Source organism: Electrophorus electricus, chromosome 4, assembly GCF_013358815.1.
Source record: "Electrophorus electricus isolate fEleEle1 chromosome 4, fEleEle1.pri, whole genome shotgun sequence".
Lineage (NCBI taxonomy): Eukaryota > Metazoa > Chordata > Actinopteri > Gymnotiformes > Gymnotidae > Electrophorus > Electrophorus electricus.
Genome location: NC_049538.1, coordinates 30742583 through 30757725, shown reverse-complemented (window position 1 = coordinate 30757725; position 15143 = coordinate 30742583). Strand labels below are relative to the sequence as shown.

At 42.5% G+C, this 15143-nt stretch overlaps 1 protein-coding gene across 3 annotated transcripts; it reads left to right on the top strand.

The window, feature by feature from the left end:
• Positions 1–258: 258 nt before the first annotated feature.
• nudt4a (nudix (nucleoside diphosphate linked moiety X)-type motif 4a) lies at positions 259–14660 on the top strand. Of its 3 annotated transcripts, none has more exons than XM_027030764.2 (5): positions 259–762; positions 5832–5942; positions 9572–9616; positions 9857–9941; positions 13277–14660. In XM_027030764.2, exons 1-5 carry the CDS (start codon positions 595–597, stop codon positions 13417–13419), a joined length of 552 nt encoding a protein of 183 aa, XP_026886565.1. In that variant the 5' UTR covers positions 259–594; the 3' UTR covers positions 13420–14660. The 3 variants fall into 3 exon arrangements, with proteins under 3 accessions (XP_026886565.1, XP_026886564.1, XP_026886566.1); XM_027030763.2 differs by having other exon boundaries at positions 9854–9941; XM_027030765.2 differs by lacking the exon at positions 13277–14660 and adding an exon at positions 10200–13270 and having other exon boundaries at positions 9854–9941.
• Positions 14661–15143: the final 483 nt, after the last annotated feature.

The window sequence follows — 15143 nt, the reverse complement described above, 5'->3', positions numbered from 1 at the left end:
CTGATTTATAGGAAAGGACTGGCAGCATTTGATTGGCTAGCTGTATTTAATTATTTTTATACTTATTTACCAATGTTTTAATGATGGAGCAGGCTAGTTGTTTTTAGTGAAAGGTATTTAGTATCCTATGCTACAAGGTTTCACAAAACTAGTTTCCTAAGGCAATGATGGCGAATGTAGAGGATGACGTTTATTAATCATATTTAAATTATAGCTACTTTGATCCCCTAGAGATGTGATTGGCTCCCTCTAGAGGGAATAGAGCGCAGTACTGTGAAGTTGAATGTTCAATACACATGGTATTAAGGCTGTTCACTAAGACTTAAGTCGAAAAAAGACGAGCAAAAAAAAGAACAAAGGATGTATTTTCGTTTTAGTTTCTTACCTTCAACTCCTCGTATTTCTTGAACTTGATCAGCGTGTATCGCAGATCCTATTGCGGCTGCGCAGTGCCGAGAAGCGGCAAAGTGTGTGCGCGTAGAGGCAGCAGCTCAAGCGTGCAAACCGAGTCACCATGGGAAGAAAACGAACACCGCCAGCGCCGAAGAGAAAGAGGATTTTTCTTCAGCCTGAATCAAGATAAATGCTGGGTATATGAAGAAGCTGGCGGTGGTTCAGTCGGCCGGCGGGAACTGTGTTTTAATGTCGGAAAACCTAGAATACGTGATGAAACTCAAGGCAAACCAGACCAGGACATACGACGGCGAAGGGTTCAAAAAACGAGCCGCATGCCTGTGCTTCAAAAACGACCGGGAAGATGAGGTAGGTTGCGTTAAAACTTTAAAAACAGTTTAACTAATTAACTAGCTGGCTGGCTAACCTTCAGACTTGAACCTTCCCCTAATTACTGATCGTAATCACATCTGGACCCTTAACACACTCGGTTTCCGGTTAAATGTCAAGTGATCTTTTAAAACCCGTCAGTCATTTCTATAACTGCGTGGAGCATCGGCCAGATTCATCTGTCAGAATAATCCCGTCACAGGAATAATAACCACACGTAATAATACCACCACAGAGATAATAAACAGTTAATAATCCAGCCACGGGAGTAATAACCACATTTTATAATCCAACCACAGGTATAATAACCACCACAGGTAGTAATCCCACCACAGGTAATCACCACCCACCTCATTAATCCCGTCACTCGGTACTTTAGTTATTTTAGCTACCGTGTGCAGAAATGACCATAATGTCACTAATAGTGGACGAGTTAACAGAAGGTTAAATTAAGGTTATTTTAAGATTAGATTTACTGAAGGTGCTTATTTGGCTTGTTTCTGTCTTCTGACTCCGCGAGGTTAACGTTAGCCGTTAGCTGCTAGCTACGCGCCGGCTCACATTCCGCGTCCCCCTCAGAGTGAAAGTGTGTTTTGTGTGCCGAACTTCTCTTTCATTTTCACTACTGACATTTGCTGTACAAGTACGTACCTTTTGAAAAAACGATCAGATCACAACCACTCTTCGCGACCCCGCCACCGGACTGTAATATGCGCTCGTGCAGGGATTTCGCACGAGCTTCGTTCCGTCGTGACGCTGTGCGTGGCTGGAGCTCGCGGACCATCACGACCCCGTTTAAAGGAAACTTTACAATCCTTTTTCTTTTTCTCGCTCCTCTGGTAATTGATTAGTCATCGCTATACCACAGACGTCCTGTAATTCATAGTCCCCCTACACATAGATTATATGACGTTACACATATCTGAAACTGTAAACAAACATTTATCATATTTAGCCTTAAAGGACTGTGGGCTGAGACTCCTTGACAAATGTAAACAAACCTAAACGCCTAGTGAGCTGAGAGAGAGTCTAGGGGGGCTTGGCCCCCACTGGGAGCAAAAGGTTTTGACTCATTACACCCAAATCTGACTCATTGGAGGTCAGGAGGGGCTTCACAGACATGCCACCAGGTCTCCATGTGACTGGGTCAGAGTGATAAGCACTAAGGGACCCATCAGCAGCAATTTATAGAACTAGAGTGATGCCACTGGCTTTCCCCTGACAGATTCCCATATTCCTCCCCTCCCTAGTTAAAGCTAAGAAAGACACGCCGAACATGCTCTTGTTCACCCTCTCTCTCTCTCTCTCTCTCTCTCTCTCTCTCTCTCTCTCTCTCTCGCCTGTCATACTTTGCAGCATACCACATTTCTCTGTTTTTTCACAACTATACTTTCTAGTTAAACCACTCTGAGTGCCATGTAGAGTAGCAGAAGGTTATTCCACTTGAGTGCACGCTGACGAGAAGAGAGGTGCATTTGAAGCAGTTCACACTCAATTACAGTCGGCTGAATTCAAAGATCTGCCTCTTTCTGACTCTTTCGGACTGTCGGCTATAACTCGGCCTTTCTGGTGTTCTGTCACGAAGAGGATTTGTCATGATGACTAAGGGAGATGTAGGTGGAATAACTCCTGTTAAAACCTGCTTCAGGTCATGAGAGTGATGTTACCTCATTAGTTTAATCAGAGCTCTATTTGTGGTCAGTTTTAGCTGGATGATTATAGTAAAGTATAAAAATCCAAAGTGCTCTCCTAAACCCAACTGTAACCAAAAGATAACCAGGCCAAAGACTTTATTTTCATTATAAAACTAGTGTGCGTCAACGTGGATAATCACTCCAGATTTGACTGAAAGTTGGAACCTGTTCAACCAGCTCTCAATATCACCTTAACGTGAACAACTCCGACAGCTTGTACATTTAAAAAGAAAGATTCCAACACTGTAGGATCTTTTTCAGAGTGTATGTGCCCCCCCAACACACTGCAATTAAGCTTTGTGTTCACAGAAAGACAACTGCTGATCCAGTGCTTATGTATACCATGCACATGTGTGCGTACGTGTGTGTGTGCGGTTTGACACTGGGCTGGGATGCTGTCATTATTCAGCTCCAGAGAAGTCAGCCCAGTTCTGTCCTCCTGAACCCAAATGCTGTCAGGCTCAGGATATTCTGTTGATGAAATGAATCTGGGCTCCTCTCAGCTCATTTGTGATACACATAGAAGGTATTTTTCCAATCAGGCATCACTTATGCAGGCGTAACCTTTGCATGAACTTCTCTGATGATCGTAAAAGGGGCCCGACTCTCTAGTCCAGTAATAGTCTTGTTGTAGCAGTTATAACCACAAGAGTGACTGTGCTCACTGCAAACATTACCCACCACACACCTAAACCAAACCTCACACACACACAGCCCAGAATGGTAGATGTGACACACCTGAAGTTTTGCGACACAAAAAATAATGAAGGAGCATTCGTTGTAATACATTTCTGTCTGCACAGTCGTTGTAGTCACTGTGTTGAGCTACAGGGTCAGAGAAGGTGTGTTTTTTAAAGAAGGACTTAAAGGTGTAATGTTTGCTGGAATATTTACTGTAATCTACAGGCAGCCAAACCAAACCCTACGTATAACTGCGTGACAGGGCTTGTCGTGGTCATGTTCTTGCCTTTATCTAAAGTCTCGTACTGTGAAGTAAAGGAGACCCAATGTGCTGTAGAATTGTGTGGCGCTGGGTTCATTCTGGTTTTGTTTCTAGCTCTCGTGTTGCAGCGAGAATGTCACACTCAGAAGCATGGGCCTCAGAAACATCTATACCCCTCCCTTCATACCATAAACAGTTTCTCATTTTGACTCTTTGAGGTGTAATTGAATAACTTGCTAATGGAACAGCATACCTCTCCAAAGTGTGTGAAAGGCACATCGTAAATGTGTTTCTTATTTGATTGAGCAAGTTTGCTTTCAATTTATTCAATTTATTAGGTGGAAAAGCTTTGTTATCCTTCTCAGTGGAAACGTGAACACCTTAGTCACAATGACGCGTTCGGTTGGGGCACTGACGCATTTGACATGTTGAACTCGGCACTGGATCAGGTGGGACAGGAGATATGTTGCTATTTTTCAATCAGCAGCACAGTCGAGAACTGACCCCGGATCAGTCAAAGCGAGGCTTAAATGATTACTCACTTTCTCTCCCTGTCAGTTGTGTCATGAAACTTTTTTTTCCTTGTCCAGATGGTCTGTAGGACCTTGTGAGGTACTTTTTATTCTGTTCTGGTCTGCACCTATCTCCTACCACAGATGGAGCAGCTGTGTGTATAGAATCACCTTCTAAATGTGTCAGTGATCAGGCATAGATGTGTGAAGTGAATCAGATGAAGAATCACCTTCTAAATGGGTCAGTGTTCAGGCTTAGATGTGTATATAGAATCACCTTCTAAGAGATGGCCAATTATGCAAAGAAACCTCCAGTGTCTGTAAATACAGTATTTGTAAGTATTTTCTAAGTATTTGCAATATGTGTAAAACCAAAACTTGGTGTTTTAAATGTAGTAAAACGTTAAATACAATTTCTCGTCATTGTCATTTCTACTTTTGTTTGTTATGAGTACAAACAGCTACAAACACGTTGCTTCCAGAGAGTCCACTGCTCTGTTTAGGCTAAACGTTTCAATCAAAATACATCTGACGCAGTCCAAGTACTGCTTGTTATCACATCAAACACGTATATGGGCAGGGCTTCTGCTCTGTGGCCACGCCCTGCATGGAGCAGACACAGGGAGCTACCGGACTACAAAAGCTCTGTCATGGAAATCTGATTGGGAAGTTGTTGATATATAAATATGGGAAGTTGCATACAGTTCGTGTTTCTCTTGATCTGCAGCTGTCACCCAACTCCATTAATTCAGAGAAATGACAGGGGCTGGATTTTCTAATACTGATATTAAAGATGGCCACGATTTGCAGACAAGTCCTTTAACAAATCGGTTTGTTTTGTTTTTTACTGTACGCCGGACATATCCCAATTAATCCCAGCTGTGCCGAGTGACTGCGTTTGGATGAATTATCTGTATCCAACAAACAGAATTAATTTTGCATCAAAATAAGTCATTGCAGGTTAATAAAACAGAGACTCCTGGGATTTAATATATTACAGTGCACATCATAATTGCAATATGTGGCAATGTGGTCACAATACAATATTTTTGTCCGTATTCATTACGATCGTTGTCATGTGGAGAAGTGAGAACAGAAACTAGACAGGTGTCATGTTTGCATGCTGAATGGGGTGGTTAAAGTGGAAGAATGATATGAGAATGTCCAGAGATGTCAGTGATGCATTCAATCACAGACTCCTACACTGACTCTCAGGGTTCAAACTTCATGAAGACGCAAAGTTTAAGGCAAGAATGCAAGCGGCTGAAACAGGAAGCATCTAACCACTTAAAACCCAGCTTCCTCTAAAGTTTTCAGAACTTGCCTCAGCACAATTATACTGTATCGTACCACAAAAAAAACTTAGTTTCAAAATGATAAAATATTCTTTGTGTAGTTGTTTAAATATATTTTTGTCTCGCCACCAAGTCTTGTGTGTCCACACATTTAGAAACATTTTTCTGTAAGAAATGGCTTGTCTGTGTACAGGTGCCATTCTTGGTCATCCTCTAACTCTTCACTAGTGACCAGTTAGTGATCACATGACCACTGGTGGGCGAATGTTGGCTGGATATTTGTGGAGGGCAGACCATTCTCAGTTTAGCAGAGGCACTGACACTTGTTCAAACTCCAACACTGCAGCACCCACAAGCATGTGTTACTGTTACTGGCGCGTTAAGAACGGTCTGCCAGCTAAAATACTGTCCAGTCAGCAGGGGGTCCTGTGATCACAAACCAACCAGTGACAAATGATAACGGTGTACGTTAAGAAGACACAGCAATATGTTAGTAATCACAGTGTGATAACGAAGATATGACAACACATTGGTAATCGTTGCAGCTTGCCAAATTATCTTCCTGTGTGTGTGTGTGTGATTACGGGGCCGGGGCGGGGGTCAGGTCTTGCTTGTGAGCAGCAGTAGGCATCCAGACCAGTGGATTGTTCCTGGAGGAGGTATGGAGCCAGAGGAGGAGCCCGACGGAGCCGCAGTCAGGGAGGTGTTTGAAGAGGTGAGCTCCACCCACACACACACAGTGCCATAAACATTAGGAGTAATGACAATAATTAACATTAATAACGTATTCAATTGAAAAGTGACTCAGGGACACGGTAAATAACATTAGAGGATAACATTAATAATCTGGAACCATACGCAACATAAAAGTAAATGAGCAACCAAGGTTCATAACACACACCACACACAACACACACAACTAAATCCACATACAACACACAACTAAAACCAAACACCACACACAACTAAAACCAAACACCACACACACAACCAAAACCACGTACAACACACAACTAAAACCAAACACAACACACACACAACTAAAACCACACACAACACACAACTAAAACCACATACAACACACACAACTAAAACCACACACAACTAAAACCAAACACCACACACACAACTAAAACCAAACACCACACACACAACTAAAACCACATACAACACACAACTAAAACCACACACAACACACACACAGCTAAAACCACGTACAACACACACGCAACTAAAACCACACACAACACACACACAACTGAAACCAAACAAAACACATAAAACTAATCTGCAACAGTGACATGCCACTCATTAGTTTTCTTTATTAGTCTGAATACCTGTTAATTTTACTTTTCAGTTGAACATTTCCTTTCCTCTGTCATCACTGTGTTTGATCTTAGAGTGTACATTTATACTGGGCTGAAGGCAGTTCCTGAAAACGGAGGCAGTTGGTCTGCTTCTGGAAGCTCAAGAATAAATCTGTATCATGACTCCATGTCGCACACTTGTTAGTAACGTGGTGCTGCCAGCTTCCCTACGAGTGTTTTATGTAACGGAATACCAGGACCCCAACCACAGCCATCGGAACACTTCCAGGCGAAGTGCACACATGCCTCTCCAACAGAGCTGCATTGCTGTGAAGGCTTGGCCCACACCTTCAGGCATGGGAGTCATGGTCATGTGATACTGAACCAGTGATACCGATTCACTGATTTCCAGTTTATCTCATTAACCAACAATTATTACAAACGTAAAATTATGGTCCTGCTCTTTGTACCTCTGGTTTTGCGGTTGATGTTGAGGAGAGAGGGTTGTTGTGTTTGGTTGGAGTTGGGATGGGTGCACTGACACACACTGTCCCCAAGGGGGCATCTGTTGACAAGTGTGAGACATGGCAGTGACATTTGGCATCAGTATCCTGTTACAGCTGGCCTCTTTGGGTTGGAACGAAGACGGGCCCAAACGTGGAGGTGCTGGGAGTCGTTCCCGGCGTGCAGAAGCTCAGCCCCAGGGAGTCATTCCCGGTGTGCGGAATCTCGCACCAGGGAGTTGTTCCCGGCGTACGGAAGCTCAGGCCTGGGAGTCATTCCCAGTGTGCGGAAGCTCAATCCCAGGGAGTTGTTTCCAGCGTGCAGAATCTTGCCCCTGGGAGTCGTTCCTGTCATCCGGAAGCTCGGCCCCGGGAGTTGTTCCCGCCGTGTGGAAGCTCAGCTAAGGGAGTTGTTCCCAGAATGCGGAAGTTTAGCCCCGGGAGTCGTTCCCGGAGTGTGGAAGCTCAGCCCTGAGAGTCGTTCCCACCGTGCGGAAGCTCAGCTAAGGGAGTCATTCCCGGAATGCGGAAGCTCAGCCCCGGGAGTCGTTCCTGGCGTGCGGAAGCTCAGCCTTGCCTCTGTCCTCTGGCTGCACGTTGTCAATGATATTCATTTTAATTGCTGCTGAAAGACTCTCCCTCGTGTGGCTAATCTGTGCTGCTCCTCTTACAGCTACTATAAAGATGACCAGAGACTTCAACAGTGAAGTCAGGCATAACGAATATTTGGCTATATAAAGAAATGACTGTCCAGTCTGTCCAGTTGATGAACGCTTTAGATGTTACCCTCGAGTGCAGTATAATTAACGTCCGTCCAGGTGACATGGGCACACGCATCCTTTAGCTGTAATGTAAGCGTCAGCGATCGCACAGCTCTGTCAGGTTGCAGTATTTTAATGATTAGGAATTATGTGTCCCCGTGTTTGCTGTGATGTCACAGATGACATCCATAAACCAGGATAAAACAGAACTGGCACCATCCATCTGTCCAGCCCAGAATACTCCCAGCCTCAAGATGTTGAGAGAATGAAATACAGAAATGTCGTTTTTCAGTGGTCCAAGTGTGTTGTTTTATAGAACAGGTCAAGGCTGTATATTCATGTGTTAACAGCCTAACTATGCATTTAATTTTTTTACTCAAGATTTCCTTCTTTTCTAATAACCCCTGAATTGCTCTCACAAGGCCAGCTCAGGTCTACTGAGATCACTGAATGATAATTATATCATTTGTTGATACTGTACACAAGATTTAATTTAGTGGGAATCTAACAACTCCGTACACCACATTTAGTGCTTCCTTGCCGTTTCTCGGGAATTAAATTTCTGTTTGTCTCAGTGCTTTTGATGAGCTGTAACCTGACCAGAAGGCACGGCTGGGGTCAGGTGCTGCCTTTGCCTGGGCAGGGCTCAGCTCAGGGGTCAGAGCCTGCACTGGGAGCCCAGCCAGGCCTCAGGCGAGCTTTCCCACCTCTCTGGAGATGCTCGCTTTTGAGGTCTGATTTCACTTTGATTAAATGCAACTGTATCGGCCGTCTCCGGGGCTTAAATTTGCACATATGACTGTAATAAGTGAGGACGGACGCTCTGTGTCATGTCTGAAGTTCCGTCCTGTTCCAGCGATGCTCTTAGCAATAATGATTTACATCAGAATACTGATATAGCCAGACGCTGGACAGTGAGGTCTGCTTGGTGTGGTTCAGATTCATTGAACAGCAAGGTAACAATATTTAAAAAGGCCAGACAGGAAACACGAATGCGCATCAGATTTGCACAGAGAAACATTTCTGTGGTCACTGTCACTCGGGTCACCAATTGTGTCGTTCCTGAGCGTCAGCTATGGTAATGAGCGGTCTAGTCAACCTGTCAGTCAGCAGCTACAAGTCCGATTGACACAAGACCTCCGAGTAAGCGGAGCCTGGTCAGGGTATTTCACGCTGTTCAAGGGAAGACGTGCTGTTCTCATGTGAGCATGCTGGAATCCTGTTTGTGCTGTTGGGACGCACAGCTCTGGCTGCTTGGCTCAGTGAGGAGGGCCAGCATTACGGCCGTGTGAAAAGGCTGGCATGTGATGTACCTGGCCTCTCCCTGAGTGCTGTGATCACAGATGTCTGCATCATGCCTCTACCTCTGACAGAACCGGAGACGGATATCTCTCCGTTTCCGAAACTCTCTTTGTGTCACAGTCAGCATAAGATAGGCCTGACCGTTTGATCCTTTTTCCACAGGATAGCGTTATTTTTTCTACAGAATAGCATTATTTTCCACGAGATACATTTTGCTGCCCTAAGTTTCATAATTCACACATGGATGTGAAGGTCAACAATTCCATGTATATTTGATTGTAATTACTTTTTTGTACCCCGTTGTGTCAATGTATAAATTATAGTTACTTTAGTAGTAACTATTAATTACTTTTCTAGAGTTCAAAGATGTTGACGTAGGCCAGCGCACACACACACAGTGCATTGACTTTCCTCTCATCTGCTGTGTGGTTATACTTCATGCGTTTCTCCTGTCTGTCCGTGACCGAACAGGCTGGTGTGAGGGGCACGCTTGGCAGACTCCTGGGGGTTTTTGAGGTAAGATACCAAACGGAATTACATAACAGCACATGTTAGTTCAGGCCCTGCTAGCCTGCAGCCTGAAACGATCTCACACAGCATTGAGAGCTGAGTATCAAAACTTGGCTACTGAAATGCAGCCAGATGAGTTTGCTTAGGCTTACATTTTGAAGTGTCTGACAATGGTTTTTGTACGGTGTTCTTGTGTATAACAACTGGAAACAGCTTTTTAAAAAAGTGTTATTGTTGTTGCAGCAGAATCAAGACAGCAAGCATCGAACGTATGTGTATGTGCTTACTGTCACGGAGACGCTGGAAGACTGGGAGGATTCTGTTAACATCGGTAGGTTACGGCAGCAGTTTTAGGCCTGGTGTTAAATTTGTCCTTTGTGTCTTAAAACATACAGCAAAAGTCAAGACGTCTTAGCTCACCAAATAAACCTGAAAATGTTGCAGAAAAACGCAACGGTGGCCAGATCACGGAAGCCGAACCTTAGGTGCTTTCATTGAAATATTGCAATAATTGTAGTCCTTTGAGCTTATAGGACATGGGCCCTGGTCTGTTCGTTTCCTGCTTGAAGCTTTGCCATATGTCAACCAGATCACAATTTCAGTGAAAGATCACATGCTGAGACCAGTTTAACGACGTGATCCGCGAAAGAAGAGAAGCCGTGAAGCTCCTCACCCGCCTCCCGAGATGTCCTGGTTCATCGTGTTTCTTTTTCAGTGCCAAACACAGCAAATACTTGGTGATCACATCCCTAACATACTAGTTTAGCTTTTAAAAAAACTCAACTGCCACCTGTGCTGATCCAGGATCAGCTAGGAGCTGTGCTGATTCAGGGTTAGTTAGATTTTGTTCTGATCCAGGGTCAGCTAGGGCCTGGAGACTCGCTAAGTCCACCAAGCAGTTACCTCACAAATATGCAGGAATTTTGTTGGTTTGGAGGCTGGACCTTGACTGTATGGTCTGAGCCAGAAGAAAATGACTGGTGCACAACTGTCCTGTTGTGAAGCGAAGAATATTTATGCAATAGTTTTACATTGCTGGTTAGATTAGGATTGAAACCTTATTGTCATTCAACTGTACACTCGTAACAGAGAGCAAACAGTAGAGCAAAATTATGTTACATGTGGCCTTCCAATTAAAAACACAAGGGCAAGAATGAAAAGGTTATATGTTATAATTCTATGAATAAATGATATTAATAAATTATACAAGTTGTATTAAAACATTATTTTTAATAAACAGAAAATTCTATAAAATCTAGAAATTAAAATTATAAAAGTAAAAATAAAATTGGTGTCTGAACCAGCAGAAAATGATGTGTGAACAGGGCATGACTGTGCTCGTACAGCCAGGGACACTTGTTCCATACGTTTCACACTGCTGGTTCAGCCCTTATGTAATCGTATGTGCTGCATTTTTGCTGTTGGGGTGACAACATAAAAATAACTGTTTGCCCACGGGCAGTGTAATTCAAAACTTGAACTATTTGTAGATGGTGTGGAAAGAGCGACATAGCGAGCCTGCGCTAGCTACTGGTGGCGCGGTGGTATTATTAGCCTGGAGAGTGTTTGCTGGGAGACTTGCCGCAGTTGTTTGCCAGCGGGCGTCACCATCCCGCCCTTTCTCTGGCCCCCTGTTGCACCCCCTCCTGGATGTATGGATGCCAAATAGGGCATCATAACTTCAGTACACCCTACAATACAGGCAGGGAGCTTCACACAGGGCCAGGAGTGTGTGTGTGGGGGGGGCAGGGAGTGCATGGGACATTAACAGATTTTAAAAACACACACATTACAGTCCAAAAATAATTACATTTTTAAAATAGTTTTGACTCTGTACTCCAGGACAGTAAAATCAAACAAGTATAAAGTTAGAGTATTCAATAATTCAGTATTTATTGGGTGAAGCATATAACTGTTCTACTCACAGTTCTCGGTGCCAAAGTGCCGTAGAAAACTGAATTTTAAACATGGTGGTGGTTCGTACTTTTCTGTGGATTTTTTGCGACCCACACACATGGCCCCACACTGCATCTCTGTCTCCAGAGGATGGCCTGTTATGCATCTCGGTATTGGGTGCTTTCTGGGTCTTTCCTGGGTCTTTTTGGTCCTGTCCTAACTAAGGAGGCGTTTGGTTGGAACTTCAATCAGTGCTGCCATTAGCAGTCCCACCACAGTGGGTTGTATTTGCTGGTAAACTCACTTAAGGTCACGGGGGTGGTGTTCTCTTTATGGTGATCTTTGACATGTCTATTCTTGATCGGCTTGTGGCGCTCGAGGCTGTCTGCTGTTGCTGAGATCACCAGTGCGTTTGTTTTTGATGCAGAATATTAACAGTGGTAATGCTTTGCTTTGCCTTTGCTTCATTCATTCTGTTTCACCCAGAGATCTTTTGTGATATAAATGTCTCTAAACAGGAGTATCAGACACCAGGTACTGATGCCACGTTTTGGGAGGTCTATGATGAGAGCTGCAACAATTAGTTGAAGACACCGATAACCAGTAAAAGAATTCAGTAGATTTCTTTATGAATGATTTTCGGTTTCTGGTTAGTTATTTCAGTTTGTTGAGAGAAGGGAAGGATGCACATGTGTTACGTGGTGTACAGTCACAGTCCTCTAGAGTACAGGAGTGCCAAACATCTTCTAGGAAGAAAACGTGCATGATAAAGGTGTGTATGACTGGGGTGTATGACTGGGGGTGTATGATGGACTGTGTGCATGAGTACTTAAAAAGATCACTAGCCTAGTTAGCTATACCATTCATTTTATATGCAGCTAAAACAAAACTTAGCAGGACCGACAATGAGAGACCTCAGGATATACATCATGATAATGCTTTGAAAACTGACTGATCTGAAAATTTTATACTTTTATCAGATTTTCTACATATTTCTTTTTTAAGGTCAAACTTAGAAGAGCTCTCAATTCCACACAAGTAAAAATGGTTTCACTGTCCCTAGCGCAGCTTATCTGACTTGCAGAGAGAATAGAAACTTTATATTTTTGCATTTTTATAGCATTAATATGCACAGATTTTCTGCAAATGGTAGTTCCTTCCTGCACCCAAGATAATCCTTACTGCCATCGTTTCATTTTAGATGCTGGAGTACAGATCTGAAATAACAAAAACTGTCACTGTCCAGTTATTTATGGACCTCACTGCACATGTTTTCATACCATTACATTAAAAGGTTAAGTTCAGTTAAAACCTTGTGCTAAATTCCCATTATGTAATCACAGGTTCAGTTACAGTGGTAGGTATAGTGGTATAGGTACAGTGGTACAGGTATAGTGGTAGAGGTACAGTGGTACAGGTACAGTGGTACGTACAGTAGTACAGTTACAGTGGTACAGGTACAGTAGTACCTCTATCACTGTACCTGTACCACTGTAACTGTACCATTGTACCTCTTTCACTGTACCTGTAGTACAGGTACAGTTACAGTGGTACAGGTACAGTAGTACAGGTACAGTGATAGAGGTACAATGGTACAGGTACAGTGGTAGAGTTACAGTGGTACAGGTACAGTGTCATGCGTGTGGCATCTTACTACTGTAATGGAGCTCATGACAAACATATCCCCAGCTTTCTACAGTAGAAAATGCTATGATATAAATTATTGTTTTCAAAACATAATGTCACAGGGTACAACGTGTTTCCTCTCAGGTCGCAAGAGAAAATGGTTCAAAATCGACGAGGCTATCCGAGTGCTGCAATGTCACAAGCCGGTGCACGCGGAATACCTCCGCAGACTCACGCCCACTGGCAACACGCACGAGCCCGCGGTCCGCGCCGACGGCGCCCCGTAGGAATGTGGACGGCCTCGTTCACACAGATAGGACCGCCAGCAGGGGGCGCCTTTGTGCCATACTCAGAAGGACATTTTTAATCGACTTTTTTGTTTGTTTTTGTTGTTGCATGTGAAATTTCCATGTTTACTTTTTCTGATATTTTTTTTCTTCTTTTTTTTTCAGTTTTTGAGAAACCAAAGGCGAAGGGAGTATAATTGCCTTTGACTCTGAGTAGATTTTCTTCTGTTTTTTAATTGTGAACTGTCAGCCAAGCAAAGTTCTGTTGGGGCTGATTAGAGAGTGAAGGCAATTGTAGCTCTGAACAATGGGAGATGGATGTAGGAAGAGGATGTGTGTGACCTACAGATGAAGGACATGTGACAAGTGACTGCCAGATTTAAAATTATTTATTCACTATTAGGGTGTTTTGTTTAAGTCGTATTAGCAACAAATCAAAAGCATCTTTAGACATTACCAAGGTGATAAAGCTGTGCAAAAAAAAAAAAAAGGAATATTTACAACCAAATTGCAAAAATGAACCACTTTTATGCTATTTTCCTAAACAGGTCTAAAAGCACAAGTGTCTAATTTGAGTATATGATCAGAGTGCTGATGAAGGAGTCTGTACTCAGGATCAGCAGGGATGTGCGGTGGTTGCTCTAGGTGTTGTTACCGTTACATTTTACCTATGTTTTAGGTCTAACATGCTGTGAACGTTCAATTTGTTTTCACCAACTGATCTTAAATGTGAATGCAACCTTTTAACAGTGCAAGATTTAAGTACGCTTAAAGGATCCTTCTCGAGTCTCTCTCTCTCTCTGTAATATAAGCAGTTTTGAAATCTGTGAATGTTGAAACAGGATAGAACTTTTGGTGCTATTGTTTATGTACAAACTGGATTAGCCTGCTTGAGAGAGAAAAGTTGATGTAAAGTTGAAGGATGGTATGCCAAACACTGAGCTGAATCCATGTTCAGTATTTTTACATGAATGCACAACAGTAGCTGATTTGGAAGCAAAATATCTTCAGGGGATTCTCACCAATATTGCACTTTTGAAGCGCTATTGCTTCGTCCTGCTGTGCTACGCTAAATTTCTTTTGGAAATTTGGAACGCTTGTAACCCTAAGACAAATATGTGTAACTACTATTTTGTACTGATAACGAAAACATTAAGAAAACACAGGTTGCATTATTATGTCAGAAGAAGGAATTTAATATATATATAAGTCCATAAAATATAATTATGATTGCACTGTAAGTAATGTGTGGGCTCCCTGAAATGTCTTTTTTTATCACTTAATATATCATTTGTTATACATGTTAATATCCTAGACTATCCTAGTGACATAGAACATTGCTTGTACATTCTAAGATACAATATACAAAATAATTACAATCGACTCATACCACATATGCTGAAAAAGAAATCTCAGTGTAAAACTAGTCCATTCTTATATTAATAGTAATAATAATGATAATTTATATTGCTTTATATAGCAACCACATTCAATGTTGCTTTACAATTTATAAAAAAAACTTAAACTTAATAATACCCAGTTTACAAGATATTATGTCAGCCTAGTATGTGCCAGACAAAATATCCTATGTGTAAGGAAATGTAATTGTAATTTTATATTATTTGATTATATATATATATAAATTTTTTTTTTTTCTTTCCGTGAACTAGATTTTAGCCTGCACAAATTAAGCACGTGTTTCTGATCAGTATGATAGTACTATA

Coding starts and splice junctions, on each gene's coding strand:
- nudt4a (XM_027030763.2), top strand. CDS start 595: ATGAAGAAGCTGGCGGTGGTTCAGTCGGCCGGCGGGAACTGTGTTTTA. Junction 5,943..9,571: donor TCAGGGAGGTGTTTGAAGAG/GTGAGCTCCACC, acceptor GTGACCGAACAG/GCTGGTGTGAGGGGCACGCT. Junction 9,942..13,276: donor GGAGGATTCTGTTAACATCG/GTAGGTTACGGC, acceptor GTTTCCTCTCAG/GTCGCAAGAGAAAATGGTTC.